Source organism: Medicago truncatula, chromosome 8, assembly GCF_003473485.1.
Source record: "Medicago truncatula cultivar Jemalong A17 chromosome 8, MtrunA17r5.0-ANR, whole genome shotgun sequence".
Lineage (NCBI taxonomy): Eukaryota > Viridiplantae > Streptophyta > Magnoliopsida > Fabales > Fabaceae > Medicago > Medicago truncatula.
The window spans coordinates 43,041,441-43,058,742 of NC_053049.1; the positions used below are offsets into that span (position 1 = coordinate 43,041,441).

The 17,302-nt window shown below is 32.0% G+C and overlaps 2 protein-coding genes across 3 annotated transcripts; one reads left to right on the plus strand and one right to left on the minus strand.

Annotated features, from left to right (window-relative positions):
* Positions 1-249: 249 nt before the first annotated feature.
* On the minus strand, positions 250-1,586 carry LOC11432205 (two-component response regulator ORR26). The gene is made up of 4 exons (XM_024771922.2): positions 1,391-1,586; positions 1,128-1,280; positions 753-1,006; positions 250-673 (listed from the first exon to the last, which is right to left on the minus strand). Exons 1-4 carry the CDS (start codon positions 1,518-1,520, stop codon positions 641-643), a joined length of 570 nt encoding a protein of 189 aa, XP_024627690.1. The 5' UTR covers positions 1,521-1,586; the 3' UTR covers positions 250-640.
* Positions 1,587-5,370: 3,784 nt separating this feature from the next.
* Positions 5,371-10,383, plus strand: LOC11432206 (autophagy-related protein 13b). 2 transcript variants are annotated; one of them, XM_013591409.3, is made up of 4 exons: positions 5,371-5,557; positions 5,855-7,064; positions 7,144-7,316; positions 9,790-10,383. In XM_013591409.3, exons 2-4 carry the CDS (start codon positions 5,904-5,906, stop codon positions 10,205-10,207), a joined length of 1,752 nt encoding a protein of 583 aa, XP_013446863.1. In that variant the 5' UTR covers positions 5,371-5,557; positions 5,855-5,903; the 3' UTR covers positions 10,208-10,383. The 2 variants fall into 2 exon arrangements, with proteins under 2 accessions (XP_013446863.1, XP_003630215.2); XM_003630167.4 differs by having other exon boundaries at positions 5,855-6,986.
* Positions 10,384-17,302: the final 6,919 nt, after the last annotated feature.

The following is a 17,302-nucleotide window of genomic DNA, read 5'->3' on the forward strand; positions in this document are numbered from 1 at the left end:
TATTAGGAAACATTGGAAAATGGAGGAGCATATCTAAATTTCATATCAAGTATCCGTTATTAGAGTGTAGTATAAATGGTGATATATTAATGTAATTTAAAAGGCAAAAAGTCACCCGTTAAATTTAAGCGATATCGGTCATACCATTTATGGAAACTAGTACTACGACATGTTATTAAACGAAGTAAACATGACATAAGTTAGTATAAGAACCATGACAAAAATTGAATAGTCAATGGAGAGTATATCTAGTAAAAAAAATAAGAGCGATTAATTACTGCCAGAAATAAGAATATTTCCTCTCAAAAAGAACTAACTACAACCATTCGATTCAATCATAAAAAATAAAAACTAAAATATACCATATTCTGATGGAGGTTGTGCTTCGTATAGTGATGATGAATCATCTTGGATCATGTAGGAATGTTGGCAATATCGTCAAAATCTTGATAATCGTCAAATGTCATCATTAAAACTTCCGGGTCTTGTATTGATGGAACAACTTCAGAGTTCAATTGTGTTTCGTTAGGAACATGACATTGATCAAACTTTGATTTTTTCCGCCCCCTTTTTGACTTTCTATTCTCTTGGGTTGAACTCTTCAAATCAATTATCACTCTCTGCAAATGGCTAGGAACATTCATCGCTTCATGAATTGCTTTTGGCTTTGCCTCTGGAAAATATAAACACAAGTTGAGTTTCTTGAAGTATACAAACAAAGAAAATAAAAATTATTGGAAAAAGATTCTTACTATCAAGGCCAAGTTCATGATATACGATTTCTTTGTTAGGGGTTGAAAATCAGCATTATAATCACTTCCCCTTTTGCTTTGACTTTTTACCTTCAAGATTCCAAGATCATGTTTATTTTCATTCCAAACTTTCCTTGCAACACACTGCCACATGTTCTTGATTTGATTCTCGATGAAAGGCTTAATCCAAAATTCGCAAGCCCCGTTTGTAACAGCTTTCATCACTGCATTTGTTGATCCATCATCACACATCACTGCACATGTAACATTATGATTAAATAATAAATAACAATGTCACACATAAGTATATGAATGAATATAATTAACCATGTGATATAATTTTTGCAATATAGTTAATTATATGTATATTCTTACTGATGACAGAAATATTGATTTGTTGGGTAACATGTCGGACAAAATCATATGAATCCATGTCTGGCATTTGAGCTTCAATTAGTACCACATCAACGCAGCCCTTCGTTTCCGTCAAAAGTTTAAAGGCAAAAGAAGCCTTAGAACATGTGGTAACTGGAACACAAAAGTAAGAAATTATGCCAAATGTTCAAGAATTTCACAGGTTAATAACATAATTTAATTTGCAATAGAACAAAGTATATATGATAAATTAATTAACAAACCTTGATAATTACATGGAATAGACATTTCCACAGCAGCATTAAGGACATCAGTGTCATGATCAACCACAAGAACATTTAAATCCTCTGGGAATTGGCTGGGAAGTGATTCCATATCGTTGAAAAGAGCCATTGTAGAAGGGAAGAACGCAATAGAGAGTTTTTGAGGTGAAAAGTGAAACCCAAGAAACCTTGGAAAAGATAAATTGGTGTTGTGGTTTGTATCCTTAGGGTTATTGGTATTTAAATAAAAGTTTCGTAACTAAAAAACAAATAAATATGAAGAAAGATTTCCTCTAAAAATTATGAAAGAAAGATTTACACAACAGTTTCGTAAAAAAAAATAGATATGAAAGAAAGATTTAGATAAAAGTTTCGTAAAAAAAAATATGAAATATAGAAAGGAAAAAAAAAATCAAGAAATCTTGGGATAAAAATAACGGGTGGAAACTCTGTTAGTGATACTAACTGAAATTTGATTTGACAAAAAAGAAGTGAATCATCAAATTCGTCCTTGAATTTTCACGAATCAGCCAAATTCATCCCTCAATTATGCGAAATGTCAATCAAGTTAGCCCTTCTGTTCAACCGTAGCGTTAACGGTGCTGACGTGGCCGTTAACTTCTCACATGCAGACGCCACGTAGGCAATGACTAATTTGGTCGATAATAACAAACATTTCAAATGATCAAATTGATTGATTTGCAGAGAATGTTTTGGCTTTCTTCCCCAACGACTCTTTTCTTCCCAGACGACTCTTTCTTCCCCAAATATATAAAATTGGAACCTTAATTACACAATATGCAATGTACACTCCAAAACCACCCAAATTTCTTCCAATAATAAGTGGTCCAGTTCTTCCCCAATTCAAAAAACTTGAAACCCTAATTTTTTTTTTCTTATTCTAAAAGCCAAAATCCTCAAAATTTCTTGAAGCAAAACTATTGAAATTGAATCTGAAATGATGGGGAGGTGAGAATATGGGAAAAAACAATTATGAAAGTCGAGCTTCATCTTCAAGCTCCAAGTTTAACGGTGATGTATGAGAGTGCTTGAAGTTAGTCCTTTCTGTAATAATATTACCATCAAATTAGTCCCTGAATTACTTCTCTATCTATCAAATAGATCCCTACATTATATTAAAAATCCATCAAATTAGTCCCTGAATTGTTTAATCAGATATCAAATTGATCCTTGAAGCATATGTGTACAAAATTAAGTACAAAAGCTAGAACACACAAATTAAAACTGAAATTTTACATAAGCAAAAGTCATAGGTCATAAGTCATAAGTCTGAAAAATTACATAGGCAAAAGCAACCCAAATATGGGGCATTAACAAGTCATAAGTCTTAAATAAAGATAAGCAAAAAGAAACCTAGTTATGGGGCATAATTCAAATAAGCCTAAATATTACAAATCCAAAAACATATTTTAAACTTCATGAAGCATCACTTCTTTGAAAATCCGGAGGTTTGTATAAACTCCATGAATTTAGTATGTTGAGTCGAACCGGGTGGACCATATGCATTACCTTTTACCACAGACAAACACAACAACTTGAAAAACTAGAGGATCGCAAGAGATGATGATGATTTTGGAGCGGTGAAAATGGAGAAGGCTTTAGTGGGAAGGAGAAGGGTCAATGACGTTTTTTATGTTTCTGAGTGAAAAGTGGGGAAGGAGGTATGGGTAATACAGGGGCAAAATGAGAAAAGCAGAAAAAAAAATTAAACTGAAAAGTGAAAACTGTAATTTTTCCACTTCCATTAAATTGGTCCTTGAACACGTGACTTCCTTGTTGCCACGAGTACAAGACAACACAGCATGCAGGACGACAGATCAACATGGCTAACGGAGCACTTGGACGGAGGGACATTTTTTATGGACGTCTGACAAATTCAGGGATTAAATTGATATCTCGCATAGTTGAAGGATGAATTTGACCGATCCGTGAAAATTCAAGGACGAATTTGATGGTTCACTCATAAAAAATAAAAAAAGATTAACAACATACTATTATTTTTTTATAAAAATGACAAATTTTTTTTACAGTTTTACTCTTATAAAAAGGATCGGAGAAGTAAAATATAATATTGTATTATATAATCCTATGAAAACGATACAACCTTCAATTTTATCTTTTTAATGTACTACATTAACTTCATCTAAAATATAGGACTTTAAATAAAATATTTTCTCTGTTACACTTTAATTAAATATCCTTTCAAAAAAATTAAATATGATTTGACATAATATTTTGAAAAGAATGTTATGATCTCTCTTTATTTGAAATTTAAAATTTAATTAAAATTAATTTATTTAAGCCAATTAAAATATCAATTGAGTCCCTATAAATAATAATTAAGAGCTATTAGATCAATCAAGATCACATATTCTATCGTACACTCCATACAATAGATATTTTTCTGTCTCTTCTCTCCCATCTTCCTCTCACCTTTTTTCCATCCTCTTGTGACTGGTTTCGCACAAGCCCGCCCCCCTTCTTCATTGTATCAGCATCTTTCCACCCGTGTACCAATATTAAATTTCACATAATGTTGTTTTCAACTAAAATATGAAATTTGTTGTTCCAGTTCCATCAGTGCTACAAAGAACACTCCATTCAAAATTTCATACATTTTTTTTTCAATGAACAACTTTCATATATTATCAGTTGTGATTCATTCCAACTTCAAGGTTATAATGAAGAGTAGAGGACATGTATGAAATTGTTGCGGAAGTTTTCATTCCTTTTCAATTTAAAATCCGTTCATGTTTCATTATTCTCGTTGAAATTATAAAAATAAAAGTTATTTTTTAAATATCAAATCGTGTATGCATTGGGTAAAATCAAGGGGGTGGTTACATGCAACAAATTGTAACTCATGTTTGCTTTGTAAAAAAATTTGCACAATTTCAAGAAGCATAAAATGTTTATTAAAAAAAGAAAAAGAGGTGCAAGTCCAGATTTCCCTTGCACACATTAAATTAAGGCTTAAAACATTACTCCCTCCGTTTCAAAATATAAGCAAATTTTATTTTTTAGGTTCATTCAATTAATGATGTATGTGGTTTATAATATGGACAACATACATCATTAATTGAATGAACCTAAAAAGTAAAATTTGCTTATATTTTGAAACGAATGGAGTATGTTGTAGTGACTGATTTGATTGAATATGTTATAATTTAGCGACTGATTTGATTGAAAATGTTGTTGCAAGGTGTTACTACAAGGAGGTATGATATTAGAAGATCAATTATTTCAAATGATAGACCTAAGCAAACACCACTGAGGGATCCTCCACTAGCACATCTAACTGTTGTTAGCGTTATTAGAGTATCATATCCAAGTTATGGTCTATCCGGTTCGATTCAACCTAAATTTATATAGTTTATCTCAATCCCTGAATTTCCAAAGAAGTGATGCTTGATGGAAATGTATTTAAAATATGCTTTTGGAAATGTAATATTTAAACTTGTTTGAATTATGTCTCATGGTTGGGTTTCTTTTTGCCTATGCAATATTTAAGACTTATGACTTGTTAATGCCCCATAGTTGGGTTGACTTAAGATTTATGACTTATTTGATGGTATTTTCAAGGATGAAGTTGTGTCTTCTGACTTTTTTACTTTGGTCTGCACATATATACTTCAAGGACTTATTTGATGGCTTTTTAATATAATTTAGGGACTTATTTGATAGTTAACATGGACTAAATTGCATAGCATTTTCTGCAAAATCAATCAATTTCATCCTTGAAATTTTTTGTCATTATCGACCAAATTAGTTTCTATTTATGTGACATCTGACATGACAACTCATGTGATAGGTTAACGGTCACATCAGCACCGTTAACACCCCAATTGAACGGAGGAATTAAATTGATTGACATATGACAAATTCAAAGACAAAATAACCCATTTCCATAAATTAGAGGATGATTTTGTCCTATTCATACAAATGCAAGGATGAATTTGACTATTCACTAAACAAATTTACTTATTCTTTTCTTTGAGGGAACAAATTTATTATATTATTAAATCGTATCTAAGCTGACCCTACCTTTTCACTCTTTCCTTCCTCTACTCGTTCCAACTTCTCTTTTCTCAGCATTTTCAAATTCTCATAACAAGAGTAAAAACCCATCATCATCCATTCGAAAAGGTAATTTTTTTTTCACTCTTTCTCTCACAATCACACACACAAATTTCTATATTGAATGTTTTCAATTCCACAATTAATCAAACACCCTTGTTGTTAACATCAATGTTGATTACGATGTTGTTGTTTTTGTCGTGTTTTTTTTATTGCCTTATTCTTCTTTTAACAACCTAGTAATAAAGTTGTTTGCTTTGTGTGCATTTGAATTTTGAAGTACGATGTTGTTGTTAAACACTGTCTTATCTGGGTTCCAAGCTAAGCAATAAAAATTGAACCTTTTTTGTTTTTGTTTCTATTAAGGTTTTGTTAGTTGTTGAGTGCTGTTGAGTGTTGATCATACATAAAATCAATGGTATCGTCTCATCATCACGGGAGTGCACAATCAGACAATGCAAAGATAGAACAAATAATCACCGAGTTTTTTGCGAAAAGCCTTCATATAATACTTGAATCAAGGACACTTTATGCATCCTCGCGTAATTCGTATGGTGGTTATAAATCAGATTCTTCGCCTTGTTCGTCTTCTTCATCCTCATCGAGTGTGAGGTCGAGGGATAAATGGTTTAATTTAGCACTCCGGGAGTGTCCTGCTGCATTGGAGAATATTAACAATCTTGATTCCATTATCATTGATGTGGTTTTGGTAAATAAGTCTCTAGGTTGGGACCCCATGACCCCAAAAAGGGTAATTCTTCGAAGTTCTTCATTGAAAGAAAGATATCCACTTTGCTGTCATGGGGAAGAATTGGGGGTTGAGGCAAAGAGTGAAAGGATTATAGAGAGATGGTTTGTGCAGTATAAGAATAGGAAGATAAAGGATTCTGATTCTGGAACCAGGAGGTCAAACAATTATTTCTTGCAAAACTTGTATAAGAAATCAACTTTACTTTTGAGGTCTTTGTATGCCACTGTTCGACTTTTACCCGCGTATAGAATTTTCAGAGATCTTAATTCGTCTGCAAAGATTCATCCCTTTACCCTTGCTCGCCGAGTATCTTCTTTTGTTGAGCCCTTCACCCGAAAAGAAGAGTCTGAAATGATGAAATATAAGTTTACTCCTGTGGATACTTCTTCTGGTAGCCTCTGCCTTACGGTGATGTATTCTCCCTCGGCCTCAGATTTGAGCTGTGATCCATTACCTTCTATGTCCCCGCAAGTTATTTCTGACTATGTTGGAAGTCCATTGGCATCTCCATTGAGGAGGTTCCCATCACTTCCTTATGCAGGATTCCTGTGTCATGAATCTCCACCGCCAAGGCGACATAGTTCGAATTTTGATGACCGTAAAGCTTCAACTACTTCCATTACTGATTCATCTTTGCCTATATATTCAAAACCACACATATCAGTGTCTAATACAAGTTCACGGCTTTTTCCACATGAAAGTTTGCCTCCTCATTTAGCTGAGATGTCTTCAATTCAGAAAAAGGATGTAAGTTGTGATGACTGTTATGATCCCTTTCCATCGCTTTCAATCTACAATTCTTGTTCTTCGGCATCTAAACATTTTGTATGGTACTAAACATCCTAAGCTTTTCATCTAGTTCAAACATATTTGATTTGTTAATGGTGCCTTCTTCTTTCTGCAGGTGTTTTCTCTAAGAAAAGATAAGCCCCAAAAATATTCTGGAGTCAGGATTTCTGCCAACAGCTCACCACGTGTTTTGATTTCCAAAAGGTATTACCAGGACGATTTTGATGATACTGATTGTAGTTGTCCATTTGATGTGGATTGCGATGATATGAAGGATCCAGGAAGCAGGTACTTGCTACTGAAATTTGCTGGCATTATGCTTTTTTTTTCCTTTTCCCGCCAATCTTGTATACAAGTATAGTGTGTTTATCACTCTTCTTTTCTCGCTTAGAGATTGACATATAGGCATGAATTTGTGTTGGAAATTCCTCCTTCATTGCTGTCCACCCCTAGCCGCCTAATTGCGGCATTTGGGTTGCCTTCGTTGCAGCCTCCAACACCTTCATTGTGTTGGGTGTGAAGGGGTTGATTTAATCCCACATTGCCTAGAGATATGACCTATGTAGTGCTTATAAAGCTTGGACAACCATCACTTTACGAGCGGATTTTCTAAGGTTGAGTTAGGTGACCCAACCCAAGTTTTAAGAATTTGTAAACACATCTGTTTGTTTATATGCATAAATATCTGGCCTCACCTATATTATGGAGAAAGCTTTGCAAATTGCATATTCTTTTCTTTTTCTTCATAGAATTTGGTCTGCACTCCTTAGTCGGCTCATTACTACTTAAATTTTGGGTCTACCACACCACCCTTATTTTTCCGCTTCTTTGAGCAATTGGTGTTGTGGCATAATTTGAGCTAATGAGTGTGCCAGTTCTGTCCTTTTCTTCTCTGATGGTGTACAATAGACACTCTAACTCAACACAGAAATTTCCATATTTAATCAGCATTGATCTATTTTGAATTTGATCCATACTCTAAAATATATATTAAAAACTGAGCCTAAAAGATATACTTGGATATTATGAGATTTTATCTTATATTCCAATACTCTTCCTTAAGCTAAAGTTTACTAAGCTTTAAGTTGTTATAAATATACCCTCTGACTACCGAAGCAGCGAAGCTCAAACCAAACCAACTAGTGCCAGAATCACAGTCGTCTTTCACGAAGTACGAACTGCATCCAAAAGAAACAGCAATGATATTGAGCCAGATATTGCACATAGATTTAAACAATCAACTTATGTGTGGAATGTGTGACAAAGTTTTTTGTGACTTGTGTCGGTGACTCAATCTTGATTATCATTGGATGAAGGGACTGTTGAAACAACCAACTTAAATGGGATAGGTCATTTGTGTGCTGAGACCAATGGCCATAGAGTCTGCTATTAGAGACCGAATGAAGACAAGGCAGAAAGCTCGCTAGGATAAGAGTCACTTGGACAAATGACCAACGAACAATGGAAACTGGCAGCGAGACAGATAATCATTTGGCTTGGCACAAGGCATAAAGAAATCACAGATGGAAACTAATCTTGTAGGAAAATAAGTCATGATATTTTTTTTAATTGCAAATAGATGAAATAAATCATGATAATAACCAAGTAATATGGAAACTAATCTTAGGAGATAATATAAGATACTCTAATTATAGAAACTGATCTTGGGAGATAAACCAAGCTATTTTAACATTCTGTCAAAGATATTCTGAGATACCATCTTATTTTCTAACATAAATATAAGCCAAAATTATATAAAATGACTTCAGATCTTTTTTTTGGGGGAGAGAGCGCATGTTGGTTTCAAAAACAAGGATAACAAATTTCCCCAGTTGATAGTAAAGTAGTCATTAGGGTAGAAGGTTTTTGGTCCTTGATTACTTTTTCCCCAATTAGTGTACTTAGTAATTATATTTTATTTTTCGAGAAGAAACAAGATTTAGAGAGAAAAGCAGGAAAATGCAGACTTCTCCAAAAATGAAAAGGAGAATACATAACTACATAAGAGAATGTGAAAAGGTCAAAAGTGCTGCAGTGCTGTCCAATTTCCTCACATATTTGAATTTGAAATTTCTTTAACATAATCGGGAGGAGAACACCAAACAGAGCCTATTTATCAAATTGAGATTCACATTGTTAATTAGAAAACCTAATTTTTTGAATTGTGAATCAAATATTATTATGAATCATGAGATACATGATAGAAAAAAATGTCATATTAAGTAAAAATAAGTGACATGGCAAAAATGTTTGCTGATATATCATATCATATACGAATCTCAATAAATTCCAGATTCAAATCATAAATCAAATGGAGAAAGAAAAGTGACTATCTTGGGTTTTAACCAAATAAAAGAAACACATAAAATTCGTGACACTGGTAAACAAATTCTCCACCTTAATTTAAATGTTGAATTGTTATGCATCAAGGTGAGGTTTTGAGTGAAAATGTGTATCCAACTTAAAGATGAAAGTACGTTTCGCCAATGATCATTCATGTATCTGATCTGAATCCACTTAGTGAAAACATATTAGGTTCTTGTTATTACTGTTATCCGTCAAGATAGGAGTATCCAATTGGGTTTTAGCCTCAGTTCGCCACTTCACTAGGTACTTGTGTTCATTACAAATTCATGTTAAATTTCTCCATGATGAGTCCGATTTTAAAGAAAATGTGTAATCTGGTTATTTTTGCTATTTTTTTGAAGTCATATATGACATAAGATTTGCTCTTTTGATATGATTTCTTGTGCATAAACAGAGCAGAATCTTTGGATCATGGTCACGTGGCTGAGGCACTTGAAGCTGGAGGATTCTTTCCCATCAGAAAGTCCAATGATGCCGCTGTCGGTGTGCTTGTACATATGTTGAAGAAAGCACCACCTCTCCATCAAGATTTTAACACTTCAGAACACCCCTCAGTACTCTGCGGAGGGCTGCGACGGACAGCAATTCCCACCTTGAGAGTCAATTTCACAACTAAACCTTTGGAGAAATCTGTTCAAAAACACAAAAAAGAATCCTGTGAAACCCGGAACAACAACATTCAAGAGCACAATCAGAACCAAGAGGCATCTATAGCAACTAGGAAAACAACTAGCGATGCATTGGAAGAGTTCCATGGTTACAGGGAGATGAAAAACTTATTGGTTATGCGAGATAGTAAGCCACAGATATAATGTATAATACATTACAATTTCGCTTCTGCGAGTTGCGTTCATGCTGATATTAAATCAGTAAAAACACACATATAGTTATTTTCCTTTATAAATCGGTCCAATTGAAGATTATGAATTGTTTTAAAATATATGTAAATATGATGATTAATTATAGGACTGTTGAGATTTTGATCTAATGACGGGGTCTGATCAGTCAGAAAAAAGGTATTCTATATATTGTATCATTGAAAAATATATAGAATACCTTTTTTCTATCCGCGACCTCCATATAGAATGAGGCTATGTTTGGAACGGTGATGGACATCCCACCGAACATGCCCGTCGCCCAGCACGAAGCAAGCGCCAGACCAAACAAATGCCGAGATGATTAGAATGATCAAAGTCTATCAGTCTTTATGTTAACATTATATGTTGCCAAGGTTCAAATATGATTTATCAACTTCAGTTCTTATTGTTAGTTCAATTATTTAAACAATGTCACTGGTCAACTTATAAGAGATAGCATTCATATTGTGAGAGTTTCTTCTCACCGTGTGGTGATAGTGAAGCTCCAAGTCATAGCTACGAAGTTCGTCGCACATTTTAAGACCAACTAATTGTGTTTCCAAACACAATTATTCCCTCCGGTCACATTGTATAACATATGTATAATGGACTATAATGTAATTCAAATAATTCAGTTATTCAATGAATATGAAAAAGAATATTTGCTTATAAATATAACTGAAGGACTTCCTTTAATCATTATTATAAGCAATTTTTTTTTTTAGTTCATTGAATAACTTATGTATTTGGTTGATACTATTATAAATCACATGCATCAATTATTCAATAAATCTGAAAAAATAAATATTTGCTTATAATAGTGTAGTGTGTAACCAGATGAGTTTCATTGTTATTTTCTTTGATTACTTGTGTGTCAATTTTTTTCAACGTTTTTGTTTTATATATTTGAGTTGGAGTACTATTGTACTTATTTTTCAGTTTTTTTTTTTTTTTGTTAAAAACTAATCCATGGAAATTAAGAATGTACTAGGACCAATAGTTAGGAAGGTTCACAATGACAACAACTAAATACAAGACTAAACTTTTTGGAAGTACAACTACTGATTTCTTATTATGAAAGATGATTGATAGAGAGCTTTGGGGACCAGTAGAGCGGCCAACAACTGAAACTTCCTTCTGCTAATTTGTTCTTAGTATTATTATTAATAAAAGACATTAATGATGTGACCTGTTCTCATCTTCTTCAAGAAATGCCACCATCATTGACGTATATACCATAATCTAATTAAAGAGTGCTACAAAGCTTACAAAAAAGAAAAAAAAGGTCCCACACTAAAGTTGTAGTAGCAAATTGTTGATCACATTCTATGCATCAAATTTGATTAATGAAAAATATATCACAAACAATTGTTTGCATTTTAGCGGTAGATAACGAATCTCTTTGAGGGAGGAATACAATATTTTGTATTTAAAAACTATTAAATGATGTTTTCTTAAACAGAACTGTTAAATAAACTTGTAATTAAATTATTGTGGAGGTAGTATATATGTACAAATACAAAAGATACATCCTCTACAATCTACATGTTTAACATTAAAAAAAAAAAAAAAAAAAAAAAAAAAAAAAAAAAAAAAAAAACCGATACAGTATAGTCTAAAAGACTAGAAGTAACATACGATGGAATGATAATAATAAAAAAAACAATCACGTAAACATTCAGTATTATTTGTGATAATTATTTTTCCTGGACACAGATTAGAAAGATGTCAATAATTCATTGTAATTTTTCACTTAATAATATATCCCTTAATAATTCATTGTAATTTTTTTGGTAATCTTTGGAAACTTATAAAGTCTTGGATTGATGTTTATTAAGTGGATCCTCATCAGGTTATGGATCATTTCCACCAATTTATTTACTCTTCATGTGGCTATGCTCTTCGTTGGTCTTTCTTACATTTGATTTAGCTCTGTTGCATATGGGTTATTTGGAATGAAAGAAATCAAAGATTCTTTGCGAACAAAGCCAATACGACGGTGCAACTTTTGGAAAAGGTTAAGATGTATTCTCTTCGTTGGTTGAAAGCTAAAAATGTGTGCTTTCCTCTTGGTTATCATTTATGGTAGCAGCATCCCCTTGTTTGTTTAGGGATAGGCTGAAGTTTTATTTTCATATCTAAATTTTTGTTTCGGATAGGTTGTTATTTCGTTGTAATTTTATTTTGCCTCTTTATGCACTCCTTGTGCTAGGGAGCAACGGTTGTTAATATATACTATATCTCATTTTAACTTGTTTAAAAAAAAGAAAATGTCAATGTCAACTTAAGAAGTTAACAAATACTACTTGAGGGAACTAATGATCAAGTTACTAATACTACAAGCTGAAATGGTTCAGCCTCTTCGATTTAATCAAAAAATTTGGATTCAAATTCAATCATATGAATATTGGCTTGATATATTTATCGTCAATTATCGTTATAATTTCAAATAAACAATATTTAATTCAAAAAATAAAATAAACAAACTGACAGTAACGTTAAATTGTTAATGATGCAGTCATTGATTGCTATTTATAGATCTAAACTTACTTTAATTGGTAAGGAATAGAATATTCCGACATGGATCTGAATCTCCACACAAGCAACATGTCATTGACGGTGGCTTATGTACCAAATAATCGGGAGGGGATGGCTTATATAAATATAAATCTTGTTACATTTTAACAAACAATTTTTTAATTTCTATTACAAAGATAGTACAAAGTTAAGTGAAGATCATTTTTTGTCTTTACTTTTTTTCCGTACATGTTTTAATTAATATATTCCTTTTGGTTTTGAAAATATGCAAAAATTAATTTTTTAAATTCATTGAATAATAATTGATAAATTTGAAAAGAGAATTTTTGTTTATATTTGAGATTAGAGGAAGTAGGTCTCGAGAAGAGATAGACAAAACATAGTTTAAAAATACATATATCACCTTATGAATAGATTTTGTGACATTTGATAAAAGGTTGCAATGACATTTGATATGTTAGGACACTAGTTATAAAAATTTAGTCTTATAAGTACAACTCGTGATAAAAGGTTGTAGAGACATTTGATATGTTAGGGCGCGAGTCCAACACGTTGTGTGTAAAGTTTCTCGGCTAGACGATTTGAAAAGGAAAAAAAAAAACTTAATGCAATTGTAGAGCCTAGGTCTACACATTAAGTAATTCAATAGTGCGGCGTGAGGGTTGAAAATAGATAAGACCTAAAAATAGTTTATAAAAGGAATAATACATCCCACCTTATGATTTGATTTTGTAAAGATGATTTTTTTTTCACAGAGATGATTTTGTAAAGATAATTAGATCCAATGTAAAATTTACATATATCTTTGCCAAATAAGTAAGTTGCTTACAAAACATATTGATACAACAAATTTAAAATGATGACTGCATTTTTGCTAAAACGGTGTGCTAGTGATAATTGTCTTAATTATTTGATCAGAGTGTATTTGATTATGAAAAATATATTGAGAGAAATTAACCTGTAGATAAATCTTATTATATTTTTAGATTTGCCTTTAAAGTACAATTCTCATGTCTTAAAATGTTGTCCTAAATCTATAAAGCTATCTTTTGTATCTTTGATGTAGTCATGTATTGATTTTTTGAGTGTGATTCCAAATTAAGGAACCACTTAGTGTGTGTTTGGTTCGCGTCTCAATGTAAATATTATCGCGACTTTGAGAAGCTATAAAACTTAAACTCATGCGTTAACATGAATTTTCGCTGCGATTCTCATTGCAGTGCCGTAGAACCAAACGAGTGCTTAGTAGTATTTCATAATTGTGACTTATGAGTGTATTTTTTTAATGAATGATATCATTGCTATTGATTTGCCACCGAACCTGCATAAACACTCTGCTCATTGGCTTGCAAACTTAACTCTGTATTTAGATAATGGGATTCACTAATCCGATCGTCCAATAGCATGAAGTGTCTTTGCTGTCACTTTCACATTCGAAACTTAAGTTGTTGTGTGTCTCAAAGTCAATCCATATGGATGTTTGTAACCACTTTTTGGTAATGCGTAAGCCAAAGTACTAATACTAACTCATCAAACATAATTGAAAGAGACAATTGGAAAACACTAAATTAATCGTTAATTATTAGGGGGCAGAAGAATATACTTAAGATCCTCATTTATTCTTGGAACTTTCTATTTAAAACTTGTTAATAGTCCAGAGATAGAGTTGTAGAATGGGTCTAAACTCTATTTGATAAATTCATCATCTTTTGTTTTCTTTCGAATATATATAGCTCCAATTGTTTAGTTTTACATATTATCAATATTTTTTTTTTTTTGCATAGTTTTGATTGGACACACAATCTGACCAAAAGCTCTTCTCCACGTGTTATGTACACATCATATTGGGTATTATTCCTTCCTCATCATAATTGCATATTTCTATTTTGAGAAATTTGTTTGTTTAATTCCAAAAAAAAAAAAAAAAAATTACATGTCAATTATTTTCTTACTCAGATACCTCTATTGTAAGAATTGAAGAAGACAGGTGATGAGTGCTAATAAAAGTCAATTGAGTGAATAATTAAGTAGGTACAAAAGTTTTAAAAGAGGGTCCAATATTTATGGATGCATAAGATAAATTTTAATAGAGTCTTCTTTAAAATTTATAGGTCTTGCTAACTTTGCCCCAAGGGTATAAGATAAGAAATTAAATATAAAAATTTAATTTTGAAAATTGTGCATTTATAATTTTTAAAATTTATCTTTATAATGCAATATTTATTTTTTTAATTCCACTTTTAGCTAGTATAAGAATGACAATTGGATTCAAATCTAACGATACTTATGAAAAATAATTGTGATGAGTAAAAACCTACATAGAGCACTTGTATCTCCCAATTAGAGCTGTCAAAACGGGCCGGGCCGTATGGGCCGGCTCGTTTAGCCCGATTAAATATAGGGCTTGGACCTTAAATATTGAGCCCGAATTTTAATAGGGCTTTTTAGCCCGACCCTAAAAAGCCCGCTACCCGTTAGGGCCGAGGGTAGCCTGCATAACAAAAAAAGTCCTATAAATTAGATATATTTTTTAAATAATTCTTTACTTATTTGATTATCAAAGTAATAAATAAAAGTAAAATTTCAATGAATTAATACAAATATACATGTAATATAAAATTATATTTACTCGTTTCGTTATTTATAATTTTAAAGATCGAATATATAAATATCTATAACCATAACATATCTAATTTATTTTAAATTGTTTTCCTCGTCGTTTTAGTTTACGACGTTTGTACGAAAATGTTTATGATTTATTTTTGTTCTAGGCATTATTTAAACATATTAAAAATATTATTTATAAAAAAAATTATAGGAGTATTTTATAGTACTTTTAAAAAAAATTATATATATAATTTTTAATACGGGCCGGGCTCGGGTAGCATATTTCAAGCCCGTTTTTCGATCGGGCTTTTTCGCCCGGCCCGATAAAGCCCGAAACCCGTTAGGGCCGGCCCTAAACGGGCCGGGCCGCCCGTTTTGACAGCTCTACTCCCAAGATTGGTAGCAACTAGCAAGTGTTGTCAACAAGGTATGTATTTAATTTGGAGGAATGCTAAAAGAACACAAAAGTTTACACCTACACCGTATTTTATACCGTTGGCATCTAAATTCAGCTTCTTTTTTTTTAATAAATTTTTTAGCTTCTCTTGTTCCATGCTAAACTCACCCAGCCCTTGTATATAACATAAGTTTGACATACGGTGTGGCAAAAAGTGTGTTCAAATAGCAACGCTCATTTTATTATCGCCATCTGCACATATGTTAACTAATGAAGCCTTTTTTAGGAACACTTCCGTTTGGATTAAGCTTATTTCGAGCTTATGCAAAAAAATAAACTTTTATTTATTATTCATAAGCTTGTTAAGGTAGTTTATGAAAAAATAATTTATGAAGATACAATATTTGTTAGTGAAAACTTATAAATTAATATAAAAACTTATTTATTTGTATAAACTAATTTTCATAAGCTCAAAATAAATTTAATCCAAACGGGACCTATTGTATGTTTTTTTAGGCCAACCTTACTTCTTGTTAAGACTTAATACATGCAACACACTCATTTCCACTATAAAAGTAAATAAGAAATACAATACACTAATTTTATCCATAAATCTTAACAAATAATGTATCATCCAATTAACTCGGGGCTTTCATGGAAAACAGTATGGTTTGTTGTACATTTCTGCCAATTTATTTATTGCACAGGTGGTTTAAAAGCGCGGCAAAATCTTCTTCAGCTTATATGGCTTTTGTGCTCTTGAATCTTGTGAATGAAAAAAATAATAGATTGTTTAAAAATCAGGAATGCACTAGTTATCAGTTATTTGAAAAAGTAAAGTATCATTCTTTGTGGTGGATGAAAGCTAGACATGTTTCTTTTGTTTTTGGTACTCAATTGTGGTGGTCGAATCCCCTCATGTGTTAGGGTATCGGCTAGCACCGTTTTGTTGTTACTCGCTTGACTGTTTGTACATTTAGTAGTCCTTTTGGCACACCATATGCTGAAGGGATTGTTTTGGTTTGTTAATATAATTCATTTTGACTTGTTAAAAAAAAAAAATTGTGTTGTATATAATGATGACATGTTTGCGTATAACTAGCGTCATTCAATACTCCCTCCGTCCCAAATTGTATGACGTTTTGGACATTTCACACATATTAAGAAATATAATTAATATTGTGTGGGAAAGAGATATTATGAGTTGTTTTACAAAATTATCCTTAATAAATGATATAGGAAAGATAAATGAAAGAATTGAAAAAATAAAGAGTAATAAATAGTTAAGGATATAATAGGAAAAATAACATTAATGTTTCATTGGTATTCTAAAGTGACATACAATTTGGGACAAATATTTTTTCTAAAGTGACATACAATTTGGGACGGAGGGAGTATTTTTTTTTAGGGGACATTTATTCAATGTTTTATCTCTCAACATACTACTTTCTCCTTTGGTAAACTTTCTCCTGTAAATTATTTTTTAATTTTTTTTTTTAGGCTTAAGA

Bases quoted from the DNA above. Each gene is read 5' to 3' on its own strand.
- LOC11432206 (XM_013591409.3), top strand. From the start codon at position 5,904: ATGGTATCGTCTCATCATCACGGGAGTGCACAATCAGACAATGCAAAG. The intron at 7,065-7,143 runs GTATGGTACTAA...TTCTTTCTGCAG, and splicing joins CTTCGGCATCTAAACATTTT to GTGTTTTCTCTAAGAAAAGA. The intron at 7,317-9,789 runs GTACTTGCTACT...GTGCATAAACAG, and splicing joins ATGAAGGATCCAGGAAGCAG to AGCAGAATCTTTGGATCATG.
- LOC11432205 (XM_024771922.2), bottom strand. From the start codon at position 1,520: ATGGCTCTTTTCAACGATATGGAATCACTTCCCAGCCAATTCCCAGAG. The intron at 1,007-1,127 runs GTAAGAATATAC...TTACATGTGCAG, and splicing joins AATCAATATTTCTGTCATCA to TGATGTGTGATGATGGATCA. The intron at 674-752 runs GTAAGAATCTTT...TATATTTTCCAG, and splicing joins TCATGAACTTGGCCTTGATA to AGGCAAAGCCAAAAGCAATT.